Source organism: Vicia villosa, linkage group LG2 (genome assembly GCF_029867415.1).
Source record: "Vicia villosa cultivar HV-30 ecotype Madison, WI linkage group LG2, Vvil1.0, whole genome shotgun sequence".
Classification (NCBI taxonomy): domain Eukaryota; kingdom Viridiplantae; phylum Streptophyta; class Magnoliopsida; order Fabales; family Fabaceae; genus Vicia; species Vicia villosa.
The window spans coordinates 153,616,847-153,634,752 of record NC_081181.1 but is presented as its reverse complement, the minus strand read 5'-3'; the positions used below and the strand labels follow the sequence as shown (position 1 = coordinate 153,634,752).

The 17,906-nt window shown below is 36.8% G+C and overlaps 1 protein-coding gene and 1 long non-coding RNA gene across 2 annotated transcripts; one reads left to right on the top strand and one right to left on the bottom strand.

Annotated features, from left to right (window-relative positions):
* Positions 1-202: 202 nt before the first annotated feature.
* On the top strand, positions 203-6,425 carry LOC131652547 (chalcone synthase 6-like). The gene is made up of 3 exons (XM_058922427.1): positions 203-554; positions 681-1,165; positions 5,775-6,425. The coding sequence occupies exons 1-3, from the start codon at positions 218-220 to the stop codon at positions 6,279-6,281; spliced, it is 1,329 nt and encodes a 442-aa protein (XP_058778410.1). The 5' UTR covers positions 203-217; the 3' UTR covers positions 6,282-6,425.
* A 1,218-nt stretch (positions 6,426-7,643) lies between these two features.
* On the bottom strand, positions 7,644-8,809 carry LOC131647110 (uncharacterized). Its single transcript, XR_009297741.1, has 6 exons — positions 8,636-8,809; positions 8,442-8,552; positions 8,272-8,353; positions 8,087-8,182; positions 7,907-8,005; positions 7,644-7,764 (listed from the first exon to the last, which is right to left on the bottom strand). It is a non-coding gene; the product is annotated as an uncharacterized LOC131647110 (long non-coding RNA).
* Between the last annotated feature and the right edge of the window lie 9,097 nt (positions 8,810-17,906).

The window sequence follows — 17,906 nt, the reverse complement described above, 5'->3', positions numbered from 1 at the left end:
AATAACATAGCCATTGTTGACCATTATATAATTAAAAACAAGACAATTATTGTTGAATAAAAAACAATAAACAAGATGGTAGAGACTATAAGCAAGATAATTCCTACCAAACTCATACGTACATAGTATTATTAACTTTTAACAGCAAGTTGTGTTTGAATATTAGATTAAAAAAATGAAGTATGAAAATGTTACAAGTGTTTGAGTGATCCACGTGATGTTTTCAGCTACCTACCCTTCAATATTCACTCTTCTCTTCTCATATAAAACCATCTCACCCCATGCATCTTTCAACCACAACTCTCTTTCAACCCTTTCCTTTTCTACTGTTACTTCTGTAAACCGACTGAGTTCTTCTGCTACCAAAAACATCAAGATGGTTAGTGTGTCTGAAATTCGCAAGGCACAGAGGGCAGAAGGACCTGCAACTATCTTGGCGATTGGCACTGCTAATCCGGCTAACTGTGTTGAACAAAGCACATATCCTGATTTTTACTTTAAGATCACTAACAGTGAGCACAAAACTGTTCTCAAAGAGAAATTCCAACGCATGTGTAAGTACTTTTTTCTAGAAGCTGCCTGTGATATTGATACAAATTATTTGCACTAAAAGCCATATCATTATGTGGTTGGTTGCTCAAAACTTTTGTACTAATGTCATTTCTTTATAACTATTTCAGGTGATAAATCTATGATTAAGAGAAGATACATGTATCTAACTGAAGAGATTTTGAAAGAAAATCCTAGTCTTTGTGAATATATGGCACCTTCATTGGATGCTAGGCAAGACATGGTGGTGGTAGAGGTCCCTAGACTTGGGAAGGAGGCTGCTGTGAAGGCTATAAAAGAATGGGGTCAACCAAAATCCAAGATTACTCACTTAATCTTTTGCACCACAAGTGGAGTGGACATGCCTGGTGCTGATTACCAACTTACCAAACTCTTAGGTCTTCGTCCATATGTGAAGAGGTACATGATGTACCAACAAGGGTGCTTTGCTGGTGGCACGGTGCTCCGTTTGGCTAAGGACTTGGCTGAGAACAACAAAGGCGCTAGAGTGTTGGTTGTTTGTTCAGAAGTCACTGCAGTTACATTCCGTGGTCCTAGTGATACTCACTTGGACAGTCTAGTTGGACAAGCTTTATTCGGAGATGGAGCTGCTGCATGTTGAGATTAATTCAAAACTGTATAGTTTTCTTTGTTTTAGTTAAGCTACTATTGGTTAGTTATCCTAGCTGGCAGGTGTGTGTGTGTCACTTATAAATAGCCAACATTATGTAAATAAACTGGTTACACTTGTTAATAGAAGCTTTGAGACTTTTCTCTATTACCTTACTCTCTCCCAACTCTTATTGCTGCGCATAATCTTTTCAACACAAATCTGTGTTCTAACAATTGGCATCTAGAGCCTGGTTTCGATATCAAGGATACTGTGAAGTGATAGCTTATGGTCAGAAAAGATGAATAGCAACGGTCTTGGATCAAATATTTTGGTTCTTGATAGCAAGAACTGGGATCGATGGAGTGCACTGATGAGATCTCTGTTTGGAGCACAAGAAGTGAGTGATATTGTGCAGAGTGGCTACGAGGATTTGGTGGTAAATCCAACCGATGCACAGAGAAATGCATTCAAAGAAGCCAAGAAAAAAGACTGTAAAGCCTTGTTTTACATCCAGCAGAATGTCGATAATCAACACTTCGAGAAGATATCAAAAGCAACAAGATCCAAAGAAGCGTGGGACATCTTAGAAAGCTATTACAATGGTGGAGAAAAGGTGAAACAAGTGAAGCTGCAATCCTACAGAAGAAAGTATGAGATGATGCAGATGGAGGAAGATCAAAAAGTAAGTGACTACTTCTCGAAGCTAATTGCCATTGTAAACCAAATGAAAACCTGTGGGGAAAATATTACAGATCAAATGGTAGTAGAAAAGGTACTGAGATCTTTGAGTCAAAAGTTCGATTTCATAGTTGTAGCTATCCAAGAAGCAAAGGATGTGAAAACAATGAAGATCGAAGAATTGCAAAATTCACTAGAAGCACATGAACTCCTGGTGTTTGATAGAAGTTCTGAGAGATCAATTCAACAAGCCCTTCAAGTTCAGACCTGCAAGAAAGAAGGAAATCAGAAGGATTTCAGAAGAAAAGGAAAAGGCAAGCCAAGCTGGTCCAAGAGTGGAAAGAACAAGGGTGAGGACAAAGCTGAATCTTCAAAAGGAGGAGGCTTTGGCAGAAATCAGAACAAGAAGAAGGACTTTGACAAAAGCAAGGTGAAGTGCTTCAACTGTGAGAAGCATGGACATTTTGCTGATGAATGTTGGTTCAAAAAGGAATCAGTTGAAGAAGCAAATTTGGCCCATGGAGATGAATCTGGTACAGTGCTGCTGATGGCCACAACCAGTGATGAAAGAATTAAGAATGAGGAGTGGTTTCTTGATTCAGGTTGTTCAAACCATATGACCTCACATAGAGAATGGCTGACAAAGTTTGATACAAGCAAGAAGACAAGTATCAAACTTGCTAACAACAATTGCCTTGAGGCAGAAGGCAGTGGAAATATAGTGATTAAAGGAAATAATGGCAAGAGAGTCATTATTGAGGATGTGATGTATGTTCCTGAGATGAAGTGTAATCTCATGAGCATTGGTCAACTAGTGGAGAAGGGATTCTCAGTAACCATGGATGGTAATTCTCTGAAGCTGTTTGATTCAAGGAAGAACTTGGTGCTCAAATCAAACATGTCAAAGAATAGAACATATAGGTGCAACATATCAAGTGAAAACATGATGTGTCTGTCAGCTGCAGTAAGTGAAAATGCTGAAGAATTATGGCACAAAAGGTATGGCCACTTAAACTTTAGAAGTCTTAGTGAATTGAATTCTAAAGAACTGGTGTATGGCCTGCCAAGACTGAATGTCAGAAAAACCATCTGTGAAGTGTGTGTTAAGAGTAAGCAAAGTAGAGGTCCATTTGTACCTGAAGCACCAAAGAGAGCTAATGTGGCACTGCAAGTAGTCCACTCAGACATCTGTGGACCATTTGAAGTGTTTTCATTAGGGGGAAGCAGATACTTTATCACATTTGTTGATGAATTCACAAGGATGATATGGCTGTATACAATTAAGCTAAAGAGTGAGGCTTTAGAGGTATTCAGAAAGTTCAAAGTCTTAATAGAAAAAGAAAGTGACAAGTCTATTAAGATCTTAAGAACTGATGGAGGAGGGGAATACACCTCAAAAGAATTTGAAGCTTTCTGCACCAATCAGGGAATTATGCATGAAGTAACAGCACCATATACACCTCAGCATAATGGATTAGCTGAAAGGAGGAACAGAACTTTACTGAACATGGCAAGGAGTATGATCAAGCAAAAGAATCTACCACATAAATTTTGGGGGGAAGCAGTAACTACAGCTGCTTACATCCTAAACAAATGTCCTACAAAGAAGCTGAAATTGAAAGTACCAGAGGAAGCTTGGTGTGGAAGAAAACCCAGTGTGAAGCATTTCAAAGTTTTTGGATCCCTGTGCTATAAGCATGTACCAGATGCTAGAAGAAGCAAACTTGAAGATAAAAGTGAAATCATGATACTTATAGGCTATCACCCCACAGGTGCCTATAAGCTCTATAACCCTGCAACTGGAAAGGTACATGTCAGTAGAGATGTGATTGTGAATGAAGCTGAAAAGTGGAGATGGGAAGAGGAACCAGTGTACAGTGGAGAAAACCAACAAAATTGCATTTATCCTGACTCAAGTGATGAATCAGAAAATGAAGAAGTGGACAACGATGATACAGGTGATTCAGAAAATGAAGAAGTGGAACTGAATAATGAAAATGAACATGTAGAGGTAGAAGGTACTATGAGACCTGAAAGAATCAGACATGCTCCAAGGAGGTTGAATGACTGTGAAGTAATTTCAGATAATGCAGTAAATGATGAAGGTGATATTATTCACTTTGCATTATTAGCTGACTCTGAACCTATCAATTATGAAGAAGCATTGAAGATAGATGCTTGGAAGAAGGCCATGGTGGATGAGCTCAATTCAATTGAGAAGAATCACACATGGGAGCTAGTTAACTTGCCAGACAAGAAAAAGAAAATAGATGTAAAGTGGGTGTTTAAGTTGAAATTAAATCCTGATGGAACAATTTCAAAACACAAGGCCAGGTTGGTAGCTAGAGGCTTCTTGCAAAAACATGGTATAGATTATAATGAGGTGTTTGCCCCTGTTGCGAGGCTTGAAACTGTGAGATTAGTAGTGGCCCTAGCTTGTAAAAGAAGATGGTCACTTCATCATCTAGATGTCAAATCAGCCTTCTTAAATGGTCCACTTGAAGAGGTTGTGTTTGTGTCACAGCCCCCTGGGTTTGAAATACAAGGCAAGGAGAAAATGGTGTATAGACTTCATAAGGCCCTGTATGGCTTAAAACAGGCCCCTCGAGCCTGGAACAGAAGGATTGACCAGTTCCTAACTCAAATAGGTTTTACAAAGTGCACAGTAGAATTTGGTGTATATGTGAAAAATGCAAAAGAAGAAGAAGTCATGATAATCTGCCTATATGTGGATGACCTTCTAATCACTGGAAGCAAAATAGCAAACATTGAGAAAGTGAAAAACAAACTGAAGTCTGAATTTGAGATGACTGACTTGGGTGAACTCTCATTCTTCCTTGGTATGGAATTTATGAAGACAAAGACAGGATTACTGATGCACCAGCAGAAGTACATTGGTGAGTTACTTGAGAAGTTTGAAATGAGTAAGTGCAACTCAACCTCAAATCCATCAGAGACAAACTCAAAGATTGATGAGTGCAGTGATGAAGAGAGAGTGGATCCAACACTGTTTAGACAAATAGTTGGTTCACTAAGATACCTGTGCAATAGCAGACCCGATATATGCTACTCAGTCAGTGTGATTAGCAAATTCATGCAGGATCCAAGAAAAACTCACTTGATGGCTGCTAAAAGGATACTTAGGTACATAAAAGGCACAAAGGAGTTTGGCTTGTTGTTCCCAAGTGGAAACAAAAGTGAAAGGGATGAACTAATTGGGTACTCGGATAGTGATTGGTGTGGAGACATCATAGATAGAAGGAGCACTTCTGGCTATGTCTTCAAGTTCAATGAGGTTAGCATATCATGGTGTACCAAGAAGCAACAGGTGACTGCACTCTCATCCTGTGAAGCAGAGTATATTGCAGGGACATTTGCAACATGTCAAGCAATGTGGCTGAATTCAGTAATGAAGGAGTTAAGGTGTGAAGTGATGAAGCCTCTCATACTCAGAATTGACAACAAGTCGGCTATTAGTCTTACGAAGAATCCAATCTCACATGGCAGGAGTAAACACATTGATACAAGATTCCATTTCATTAGAGAACAAGTAAATAATGGGATGGTTGAAGTGCAGTATTGTCCAACTGAAGTGCAGCTAGCAGATGGTTTCACAAAGGCTCTAAAGCTTGACAGATTTGAGTTCTTGAGAAACAAGCTTGGTGTTATAAGTGCTAAACAGTTATGAATTAAGGGGAAGTGTTGAGATTAATTCAAAACTGTATAGTTTTCTTTGTTTTAGTTAAGCTACTATTGGTTAGTTATCCTAGCTGGCAGGTGTGTGTGTGTCACTTATAAATAGCCAACATTATGTAAATAAACTGGTTACACTTGTTAATAGAAGCTTTGAGACTTTTCTCTATTACCTTACTCTCTCCCAACTCTTATTGCTGCGCATAATCTTTTCAACACAAATCTGTGTTCTAACACTGCACTCATTGTTGGTTCTGACCCTGTACCAGAAATCGAGAAGCCTATCTTTGAGATGGTTTGGACTGCACAAACAATTGCTCCAGACAGTGAAGGTGCGATCGATGGTCATCTTCGTGAAGCTGGACTAACATTTCATCTTCTTAAAGATGTTCCCGGGATTGTTTCAAAGAACATCAACAAAGCACTGGTTGAGGCATTCCAACCTTTAAACATTGATGATTATAACTCAATCTTTTGGATTGCTCATCCTGGTGGACCTGCAATTCTAGACCAAGTTGAGCAAAAGTTAGGGTTAAAACCTGAAAAGATGAGGGCCACAAGAGAAATACTAAGTGAATATGGTAACATGTCAAGTGCATGTGTGTTGTTCATCTTAGATGAGATGCGTAAGAAATCAGCTAAAGATGGACTTAAGACTACTGGAGAAGGGCTTGACTGGGGTGTGTTGTTTGGATTCGGACCTGGACTTACCATTGAAACTGTTGTTCTCCATAGCGTGGCTATTTGAGATGCTTGCTTGTTTTTATTTCATTCTATTTTTTTTTTAATCTTGTCTGAATTTTCTTGTAATGATAAATATCAATTTCAATATGTATCAACAATAATATGTATCAACAATGTTAAAATATATATATACCATATTATTAATATCTATTATTTTGGCATTTGCTAGATTGAAAATAAATATTTTCATATTCCTTCGCTATTAAATACCATTTGCTTACAATAATAAGGTTAGATATCTTTGAGGGCCCTTATTTTTTTTGTCTTAGTTCATTTTAGTCTCTTTATCAAAAAGAAATTTATACTGGTCCTTTAATTTGACTAACTTGCTCCAAGTTACTTCTTTCCATCAATTATACTTAAATGATGTTAATACACACTCATGTGACATATATGTTTTAGCATTATCTTTGATGCACAGTGGCAGAGCTAGCGCCCGACCAGGTAGGGTAGCTGTCCAGGCTTTGCTCGACCATGCTTCACCATCATATGCCGGAGATTTTAGCTAGAGGAAGATTTCATTAAGAGCAGCTTGCAGGTATTTTTACTAAAGCACTACCAAGAAGAAGATTTCAGCAACTTAGAGAAGCAATGAGAGTTAAAGAGCAACATATTAAAGAAGAGTGTTAAAATTAATGTGTCTTAATCACCACTATCTTTAGTAAGCATTATGAGATAATTGTAACAATCACATTATAATTATTGTCTTTATTTAGATTTATGGTAGAGTTGTATCATTAAGATTGAGAGAATCAAAGAATCATCACCTTGATTACACTATGCCAAAAAGACCTACGAAAGCGCTTTTTTTGGGCTTTAAAAGCTCCTAAAAGCGCTGTCGTAGGTGGCGCTGCTATAGGTTTTAGCAGCGCTTTTTGTTTAGGCAAAAGCGCTGCGTAGGTAGGCCTAAGGCAGCACTTTTTCTTGGCTTTCATATATAGGCCTAAGGCAACGCTTTCCTTTAAAAAGCGCTTTCGTAAGTGGGTCTTTAGCAGCGCTTTCTAAAGAATCCTTTAGCAGCGTTTTTTCCAGCTTTTATGCTTTCTTTTTTCATCTTAGGTAGGTCTTTAAGAGCGCTTTTAAAAGCGTTGTCGTTGCTAAACGCAATATTTTAAAGTGCAACCTGTAATTTAAGCCTCCCAGTTCGACCTGTAATTTATTTTTATTTTCAACCTGTAATATTTTTAGAAATAATCCCTAAACCTGTAATTCAAGCCTTATATATATATATATATATATATATATATATATATATATATATATATATATATATATATATATATATATACCATTATTTAAAAAAAAACCCGTATGTTGGACATTATATACCACTATAATACCATTATAATCCAAAATAAAATATATACACCATTATAATTCAATTCACATATGTTTGCAACAGATACATATAACTAAATCATCTCTAACGTAACTAAATCAGAATAATCCCGAAATTCTGAAAATCCGACGAGCGGACGGTCCTGGTCCTGCAAAGTATGAACAGAACAACACGGTCAATTAAACTAACTTTGCTCAAACACAATTAAAGGCTCCAACACAAAGTCATTATCAAAATCCGTCACACAATAATGTATTCATAACACTTTTCACACAATAATGTATTCATACCTATATGAATCTTTGCTGAATATAAAATTGACACAATTCCTCTTTGATTTCTTCCAACTTAAGTCTCGTGTAAGAAGCAGAATAGAATTCATCAAAGTACTACATAACAAAAACATAATATGCATGATTTAGTTAAATGTAATAAATTATAAGAAATTATCCTAAGTTATAAATCCATACCGTGATTGGAATCTGTAATTGATTCATTTGAAGGATTTCTTTCAAAAACCTCAAAACAAAGTATCCGCAATCTGTACTGTTTCGCTGTTGCGGACACTACATAGAAAAACAAATAAGATTTTATTGTTGTCTTGTTTTATCAAGTAGCATAACTATTATAAGCAAAATTGTGAAAATTAATGTACCTGCACTTTGATTCAAGTAATGTTGTTTGATTTAGTCCGTGATACCTGTGCGTCTCTTTGACTTCGGAATACTTATATTGATCTAACAAAATAAAAACATATATTTAGATCAATCTCACAAATAATTAAATATATAAATATACACGAATATTTAGAACGATCTCACTTACCTATCAATCATTGACTTCATATCCGGATAATTAGTCCACTCACCATCTACCGAATTCAGATAATAGACCACTTCTTTTATAGGATCGATAGCAAGCAACAACCAGTGTGCTCTATAAATTAAAACAAAAGTTTATATAAAAATTTGCTACGCAAAAGAAACAAAGATTAGATGAACCAAGAATGAAAAACTAACCCTATTGGTCGAGTATTATACACCCAAAGATACAAGCTTTCTGTATTGTCGGTGGCCATGAATCTCTCGACTAAGCACTGTCTAACTGAATCCGGTTCTCTATCAATTGTCGCTCCGCTGACATGGGAGGAAGACACGAAATGGAATCTGTTTGACAATTCAGTCCCGCGCATCATTTTGTCATACAACAACCTTAAATAAAAACATAATAAACATTAGACTATTTTCATTGAAATGTGTAAATAAATTGTTCAACTAATTAAATAATATATTCATCGGATTACCGGATGTATGAGTGAATATTACTGACGCCTAATTGTTCATGCTTAAAAATCTCTTCCATGTCCTCTAATGCAACTTGTTCTTTGAATTCAAAACCAAAAATAGATTCATCCATATTAATTTCACGAATAGCACCTGTCGTCAAATCTGACATATAATTAACACTTTAAATGTACCTCTTTTAGTGATGCAACAGACTCGTCGTGCTGCAAAATCAGAGACTTGTGCTTGTAAATCCTACAATTTTTGCATCACTTCTTCACTGGTAGGATTTCTTCTCCTAGGATGCTTATAGAAAGAGGTTGGAGCCACACTATGACCTTTACCCCTCACCCGACCGGGATACTCAGGAACATCTAGTGCTCTACTAAGTACGCTCCTATTATCCTAGTCCTCACCGGTGGATACCGATTGCGACATGGTCTCCAGTAATTCATTTACATTTCGAAAATTATTAGTGGAGATAAAAAAATCAATTATATATTAATAAACATTTGATTTAATTAAAGACACAATGTTATACTTACACATTCATCATAAACTTTTTGAACATCGGGATCAACAGCTCGATTCTTGCCCACACGAGCTTCCTTCCACAACACATGTACTGGAAGTGAGGTTTCCTCACTTTTCGTCTCCTCTAACTATGCATTGACACAAATGATTAGATCGTCAATTACAACACATTTAGACAATTAATAAGAACGTAGCATTTCTATTTACTTACAATTTTTTCCTCTAAGCGTGCATATCCCAAACGTCCTTTTTGTATGGATATGCGGGTTTTGATGCCCTCGCCTTATTTTTGGCGCTCCTTTTCCGGAAATCTTCATCTATTTGATTTACAAACTCAACCCAATCTTCATCTTTAATGAAGATCTCATACTTTTTGGACGTCCCGGGGCCTCTTCAACAAAATCTCCTTCTTTATCCTTAAGATATGAGTTTGTTAAAAAAGCTTTCCACCCTCTATGTCTTTTTCCGACCAAACCAAGTATGTAGCGTTTACGCTCATCTGGTATGTTAAAAGACCTCTACGAAAGAACATACGCATAGAGTGTGTCAGTATAAGTAATTTAAACACATTATCGTCAAGATAATAACAACAACCATATATGATACCTTAAGCTCAGCCCAAAGCATATCTTTTTTCTCGCCCAACGCTTTACTTTTCATATTCCATTTAGATACGGAGATTGGAATATGAATACGAACAAGTGTACCAATGTAGCTTGTCAACTTTGCAGCATTAGTACCAATTGCTTGGTTATCAGGATTCCATTCTAAATTATATATTAATCCTTTGTCTCTATCTCGAATGATTCCCTTCATAATGGTGCTGCCTCGTGCAACTTCTCTTGCTGAAGTATCAGCTAAAGGATTTGTATTTGGAGCATCTCTATCTTGTGAGTTTTCTTAAATACTAGCCATTTGACATGTATCAAAACAAACTAAAGCACATTAGTACACTATTACTATTTAAACATGTATACAAGTCAAATGGAAGTCAAAGTAACTGTGTACAAGTAAATCGGAACCGAAATCGGAATAAGTGTCAAAAAAAGAAAGTTGTCAGAAAACAAAATTTACATGGCTATGGTAAAACGTCCTCACGGACTCAAAAATGAAGCCGGTTTTCCGAAATTCAGACCCTAATCCCGACTTTTGATTATGGACAGAAGCAAAACTGATAAAAAAACAGTCCTGAAATGCAAAGATAAGTGCATGAGCAGCTCCGGAATCATCAAAATAGTATAGTTACATGTAAAGAAGTCGACAAACGGATACATGGTTCAAAAGTTATGTACAAAACGAGAATATGGTCCAAAATCAGATATTTATGTCATTTTCCGATTAGCTCGAGTTTTGATGTTGGGAAATGGTTTAGCAACTATCTTGAACTCATCGGTACATGACACAAACCTCAAATGACAAGTACTGTAACAATCGGCGCAAAACTGAAAAAAACTATACAAATTGAATATATATATATATATATATATATATATATATATATATATATATATACTAATTGAATAGGAATATATAACTGTACAAATTGAATATACTATTACCTTTTTCACTAACGTCTCTTTTTTTTTCTTGGTAGGAATATGTTCTACGCGTCTCTTAACAACGCGGACGGTTGGATTGATCCAAATACCCTCATTATGATCATTTCTAGTACAAGATTCATTCTCATTTTGATTGTTTCTTGTACAAGATTTAATGCCAACACCAATATCACCTTGATCTCCAATGTTTTCATCAATTACTTTATTAGATAAAAGCACTATAGAATATTTCGTACTTGTCAGATCATTGACATAGAACACTTGTTTAGCTTGAGAGGCTAGAATGAAAGGCTCATCTTTGTACCTCACCCTATTGAGATCCACTTGCAAAACTCCTGACTTATCCATTCGTATGCCATTATTATTTTCAACCCACTTGCAACCAAATACAGGAATCTGAAATTTCGCGTAATCAAACACCAAAATACGCTCGATAACACCAAATGTGCATTGCTTCACCTACCAAGGTAACACCACTATTTTGCATAGTACTTTTATCATCCCGTTCTTTGGTATAAAATGTGTATCCATTAATTGCGTATGCGCTATAAGAAAACACAACTATACTTGGACCATATGCTAAACATCTCAACCTTTCTGTTACTGAAGCAGGACCTGAACGACACTTTGAATAAATATGTTCCTTAAACCACGGTATGAAACTTTGATTGTGCTCTCGTACTATCCAATTCTCATTTCTATTCGGATTTAAACCTCGGAGAACACCCTTGTGCATTTCAACATACGGCTCAACCTCAATCTCATTGTGCAGAACATACAAATGCACTTGATCCCGTTCGACCATTGATACTGTCACAACTTTATTTCCAATTAGCTATTTTTCCTTCTTTTTTTCGACAATATGAGATTTGGGGAGTCCAATTGATTGAACATTTGAAAGATATTCAGTATAAAACTCAACCGCTTCTTCAACAACGTATCGTTCGGCAATACAACCCTCCGGTCGACTTCGGTTTTTCACGTACCCTTTTAATATTTCCATATAACGTTCAACAGGGTACATCCATCTCATATAAGCTGGTCCGTACAATTGTGTCTCTTTCACAAGATGAACGACTAGATGAACCATTATGTCAAAAAACGAGGGAGGAAAATACATTTCAAGATCACATAAAGTAACAACTATCTCTTTTTGCAATTTTGGTAAGATCGTGTAACACCCTTCTAAACCCCCGCGGAAAATACAATAATAATCAGAGTAAACATGAAATACAAGGATGTCACAACTTCTTTAACATAAAATACCATAGTCATTTGTCATGCCACACGAGGAACCATTTAACATAAATACAATTCATGTTCAACACAGCGGATTATAATTCATAACATTGCATATTCATCATGATTAATGCAAGTTACTCTAATACAATTATAAAACAACAAAGCCAACAGAGTAATTCGTCTCTAAACTAGCGTTCCCCAGTGTTACAATCAGAGCATGACTCGACACGAACTACGGGCTAGCCTACAAGCTATCTTCACCCAATCAAGACGCCGCTACATCCTTAATCTGAAATCATCAAAGTAAGGGTGAGTTTCATTCGAATTAATAAGCATTATGCAATCATAAGCAATAAAATCTCATAGTAATTATCATCCACTCAATCATACACATAATCGGAATTATTACAACAAGCAAGCATCAATCCAACAATATTGGCCATCGGCCCACAACTCATCAATTTCATCAATGATCAAGTTATATTAACAACATCTTCTCAATACATCAATCATGTAAACACACCAAGGCATAACACTGGATCTCATCCAATCATGTTATAACCAATGCATATGATGCAACTGACACTATGCATGTGGTACCAAAATTCGTGAATCACATTCACAGGACTTCTCTCTTTGATACTGCCCTCTAGTCGCTCACACCCCACATGGGCACACGACTACTGCCTCATCGCTCACACCCCACATGGGCACACGATGACTTCCCGCTAATCTCCGCACAATGGGAATTAGCCTTCCAATGCAAATGATTTATGAATAATGCACACATGACACATACTTACATCTTCATACATCATCATCATTCCGATGCTTAACATCGCTTAACACCTCTTACCAATAAGGTCACAACAAGTATGTACATGTTTAAGCATCATTCAATCATTCACATACATACACCACATCATCACAATAACATACACATCATAGTAATGTTAATTGCCACCATAACCAACATATTAATATTAACAACATATTAATATTCACAATCATCAATCATCACCATCATCATACATCGTTACATCTATCATCATTACACACCATGTAATAAATTGATAAAACAACTCAACAACATAATCACAAAACATGTATTCATTTACGACATGTTATAAACCAACATCACCCAATGAATATCATGATCCCATCACCAATACAAAACATGTATCAATAATCATATATAAATAAGCACATATACATATACTATATTCCAATTCATCAATGATCAAATCGAATTAAAATAAAGTTGGCCACTGCCCATTTCATCACTTTATCAAATAAAGCATCTCATTAGCTTCGCAACGCCCAAAACGGCACATAAAACAGATACACGGATCAAAAGTTACGGGTTTTTAAAGATAAAACATTTTTAGAAAATATGCTGCAGAACCCGGGTTGTCCCTACGTGGGAACCGGTTCCTGGCTGCATCCAAAATCACGTCTCTGATTTTTACTATGGGGAACCGGGTTGTCCCTACATGGGAACCGGTTCCCAGCTACCCAGAATCCATATTTCTCTGTTTTTACAAGGGGGAACCGGTTCGTCCCACATGGGAACCGGTTCCTACGTACCTGCACAGCCAAAATCACTATTTTGACAGCTTTTACCCTATCCCATATCCCCAATTTCAGCTACATACGAATATAGCACACAAATACCATCAATTTCCACATCATCACATATTTCAGACAAATTTTATACAAATATTAACAGCATATATCATGATTATTAACAGAATCATGTAATTCATACAATTTCATCAAAACCTAACAAATTCCCAAACCCGACACGTACGATTGAACTAGACAACAATCCTAATCAATCCTACTACCTACAATCACATAAGGAATACTAACCCGAAGAATCCCCCCTTACCTCAGAGTCGAATCTTCGAAGATCTTCTCCCCCTTTGGCTCTTCTCACTTTCACGTGTTCTTTTTTTCCTCAGACTCTAGCACTAGTGCTTCCACTTCCTCTTTTCCCAATTCCTTTATTTTATGAAAAATAAAATAAAATATTATAATGGGCTTGCTTAGTCAACACCCCCTCTTCTACTAATCACCACTCTAGGCCCAATGCCAATAACTCATCATTTTCCAAATAATTCCAAATAAAAATACTAAAATTCCAATTATTTAATTTAAATCCAAATTAAATTAATAAACTGAAATTATGGGGTGTTACAACTCTCCCCCACTAAAAGAGTTTTCGTCCTCGAAAACATACTTCAAGTGAAAAGTCCCAAATAAGAGTACTTCATTTGACTCTCCCATTCTCCGTTAACACCTTCTTAGTCGAGTCTCATAATTCATCTGACATAACCAACACAAGCATATCTCATGCATTCAATCTCAGTTCTTACGTTGCATTTGACCATCCCCAGGTGTACCACTCGCTATAACTCCAACGGTTAACAACAATGAAACTTCGAGGTACGATCCATACAATACGCTCAACAACTGAATAATACAATTACATAATCCATGGTATGATCGCAACTGATCAACACGGTATTAATAGATTCCATTTACCCACGTACCAACCTTAGGTACACTCTTCCAATTGAGCGATAAAGTAATACTTACACTTACTCAGAGCAAGTTCCCGAGTTACTTCATCTATTAAAAACATTCCCACTATCGGAACAAGCACACATCAGTAGTTATAATTACATAGCTCATCATCCTCAATATACCATTGCTTACAAGATAGCTCAACTGAGTCCCACTCTCCACTAAGAATCAAATCAGCTTCATCCTTCATAGAGTATAATCCCTCATTACATTTAGAAATCTACATAACACCTTACAACATCACAAGATTATTATAGCATCATGTAGCATCAACTCTTCGTCTTAACTTCTCCAAATACATACTCGTTAACTACATTCAACCATAATAGGATATCCATCATCTCGGCAATTATTCAAAAGGGTTCTAATCCTTGGGCACGACATCCTTATGTCTATGAGATTCCAAATTCAACCTATAGATCAACACATATTCTCCATGTAGAACCCCGACATATTAATTCTCACTGCTCACGAGTAGCACTCATAACACCACTTTACATCATACTTTCGCTGTACGACTACGACTACTCGTCTTAAGTCACCGTCCAATGCTTTGCACTCCTTCATATTCACTTCCTCATAAGTTCCCACAATATGGTGAGTGGTCATTCTCACATCTCAGCATTCGTCACATCTTATACCATTAAGGTAACAAGCAATCTTATACTATCTTTATAATTCCGCCTATTATCAACAAGAGATTAAGGGTGATCAAGTCCTCAATTTGTCAATAGATAGCCGACAATCATATTTAAGCATAGACCGTTGTTACTACATAATAGCGTCTTTTCCGAGTTTGCACCCAAACTCATCAACATTGTCATAGTCTAATAATTCTCTATGGTGTCCTTCTTCTAGAATATTCTTTCTCAACTCGGTAACACGCGGAACACAACAGCGACCACCAACCTCATTATACCATCCTCTCCGATTCTGAACCCGTCATCTTTACTTTGGTAATCCAAAGTCGACTTATCGATCAACTCAACATCAGCTTTTTGATTTCCTCTAATCTCGTCAGGAATACCATTAGTTAGTTTCAGTATACCCAATCTAACATTATTAGGAGCACCTTCACATACCAAACTTAATTCTCTGAATTGTTCAATTAAATCCAACTCTTTCACCATCAGCATCGACATTTTTAGAGGCAACCTTGTACCATACAAATAATGTCACTGCAACATCAAAACAAAACCATGGCTGCCAATTCTAAATCATGAGTCAGATAATTACTTTCCTGCGCTTTCAATCGTCCCGACACATAAGTTACTACTTACTGGTTTTACATCAATACACCATCCAAACCCATCAACGACGCATCACAATATACCACAGATGGTTCCAAAGTCTATTTCACTTTTTTTTCTACTGATTCCCTCATCACTCAAATCCATTAATACTTAAATCATCTTTATCATCTTATTCATCAACGACATATTCTACTCGACTTCGTTCCGAACAATCGCGGTAATAGGCATTCCTATTCAACACTTGTTCGTGCTTATTTAACCGACATCATCATATCTCCTCAAAGGACCAGTCTATGGTATTTATAACTCTCCCATAAGGTAGAACATAATTTCACCTCTTCGTAGTCTCAAACGACACTCTAATCCGATACTTAGAGCTCAAGATATGAATGTTTCTAATTGTTATCCAAAATACAATACCGACACCATGCAGCGACACCTTAAATGATATTTCCAAAACTCCGCAAATGGTACACTTAATTCCTAAAATTGCTTCTCAACAAGCCTCCTCATTATTCCTTTATTCTGTTCAACTCTGACACTGACATCCCATGTCGCACCAACGAACAATCTAGTTCTAAGGACAAGTGTGACCGTAACTTCACCTCTTTCTAACATCATCCTGACACAATTAAACATGTTACAGCTGCTGCAACCATTTTTATAACAAAGTTCATCTCGTTAGCTTTCCGACGCTTCAAACGGAACTCAAATCGGATGTCCAGAACTCCAGTTATGAATTTTCGAAATTTCATAACAATTCAGCAATCTTCCTGCGATTTGCTTACGGAAATTCTACTCCAAAACTCATTCTTTTCAAATTAATCTCATTATTAACATCATCTTATCACATCTCTTCGCTTCCAAACTTCTTATAACTTAAACAACACATTTCATCGCTGAAGTTCGATTTCTGCAACATCCTGAAACCAAATTCATGTACGCCATCATCAACCTTCTTATCCTTGAGATCGTACTCGTCTCTTCACATTACTCGCTCTTTAAAGAGTTTTCAACAACATCGATAACCTCTACCATCATCTCAATTACTTACTAGTAATCCTACGACAAGGTCTACGACAATACTTCCTTTAATCACTGCTTCAACAGCGACCTTTCACATAAGGCTACTCACACAACAACATCACAGTCCATCAGTAGCACTTGAAGCATCACAACTTCGAAATTCCATTTTCCAGAAATAACCATCATCTATTCCGAGACACATCCAACTGAAATAACAACCACATTCTTCAGCCCATGTCACCTTTACTTCAGGAAACAATAACTCTACACTCTTGTACTGCTGCTCTGCGCATCACTCTATCATCTTGCATCTGAGACATATCCGAGAAGCATAGCTTCTCCCCCACTAGTTTCAATCCCACTTCTGCAGGCAAACAGTTAGAACACACTGAGTACCAACAGTGTTTCACACACATGTCACGTACCGAAAGGAAATTAACAACAAGACTCTAGTCACAACGACCGACTATGCTCTGATACCACTATTGTAACACCCTTCTAAACCCCCGCGGAAAATACAATAATAATCAGAGTAAACATGAAATACAAGGATGTCACAACTTCTTTAACATAAAATACCATAGTCATTTGTCATGCCACACGAGGAACCATTTAACATAAATACAATTCATGTTCAACACAGCGGATTATAATTCATAACATTGCATATTCATCATGATTAATGCAAGTTACTCTAATACAATTATAAAACAACAAAGCCAACAGAGTAATTCGTCTCTAAACTAGCGTTCCCCAGTGTTACAATCAGAGCATGACTCGACACGAACTACGGGCTAGCCTACA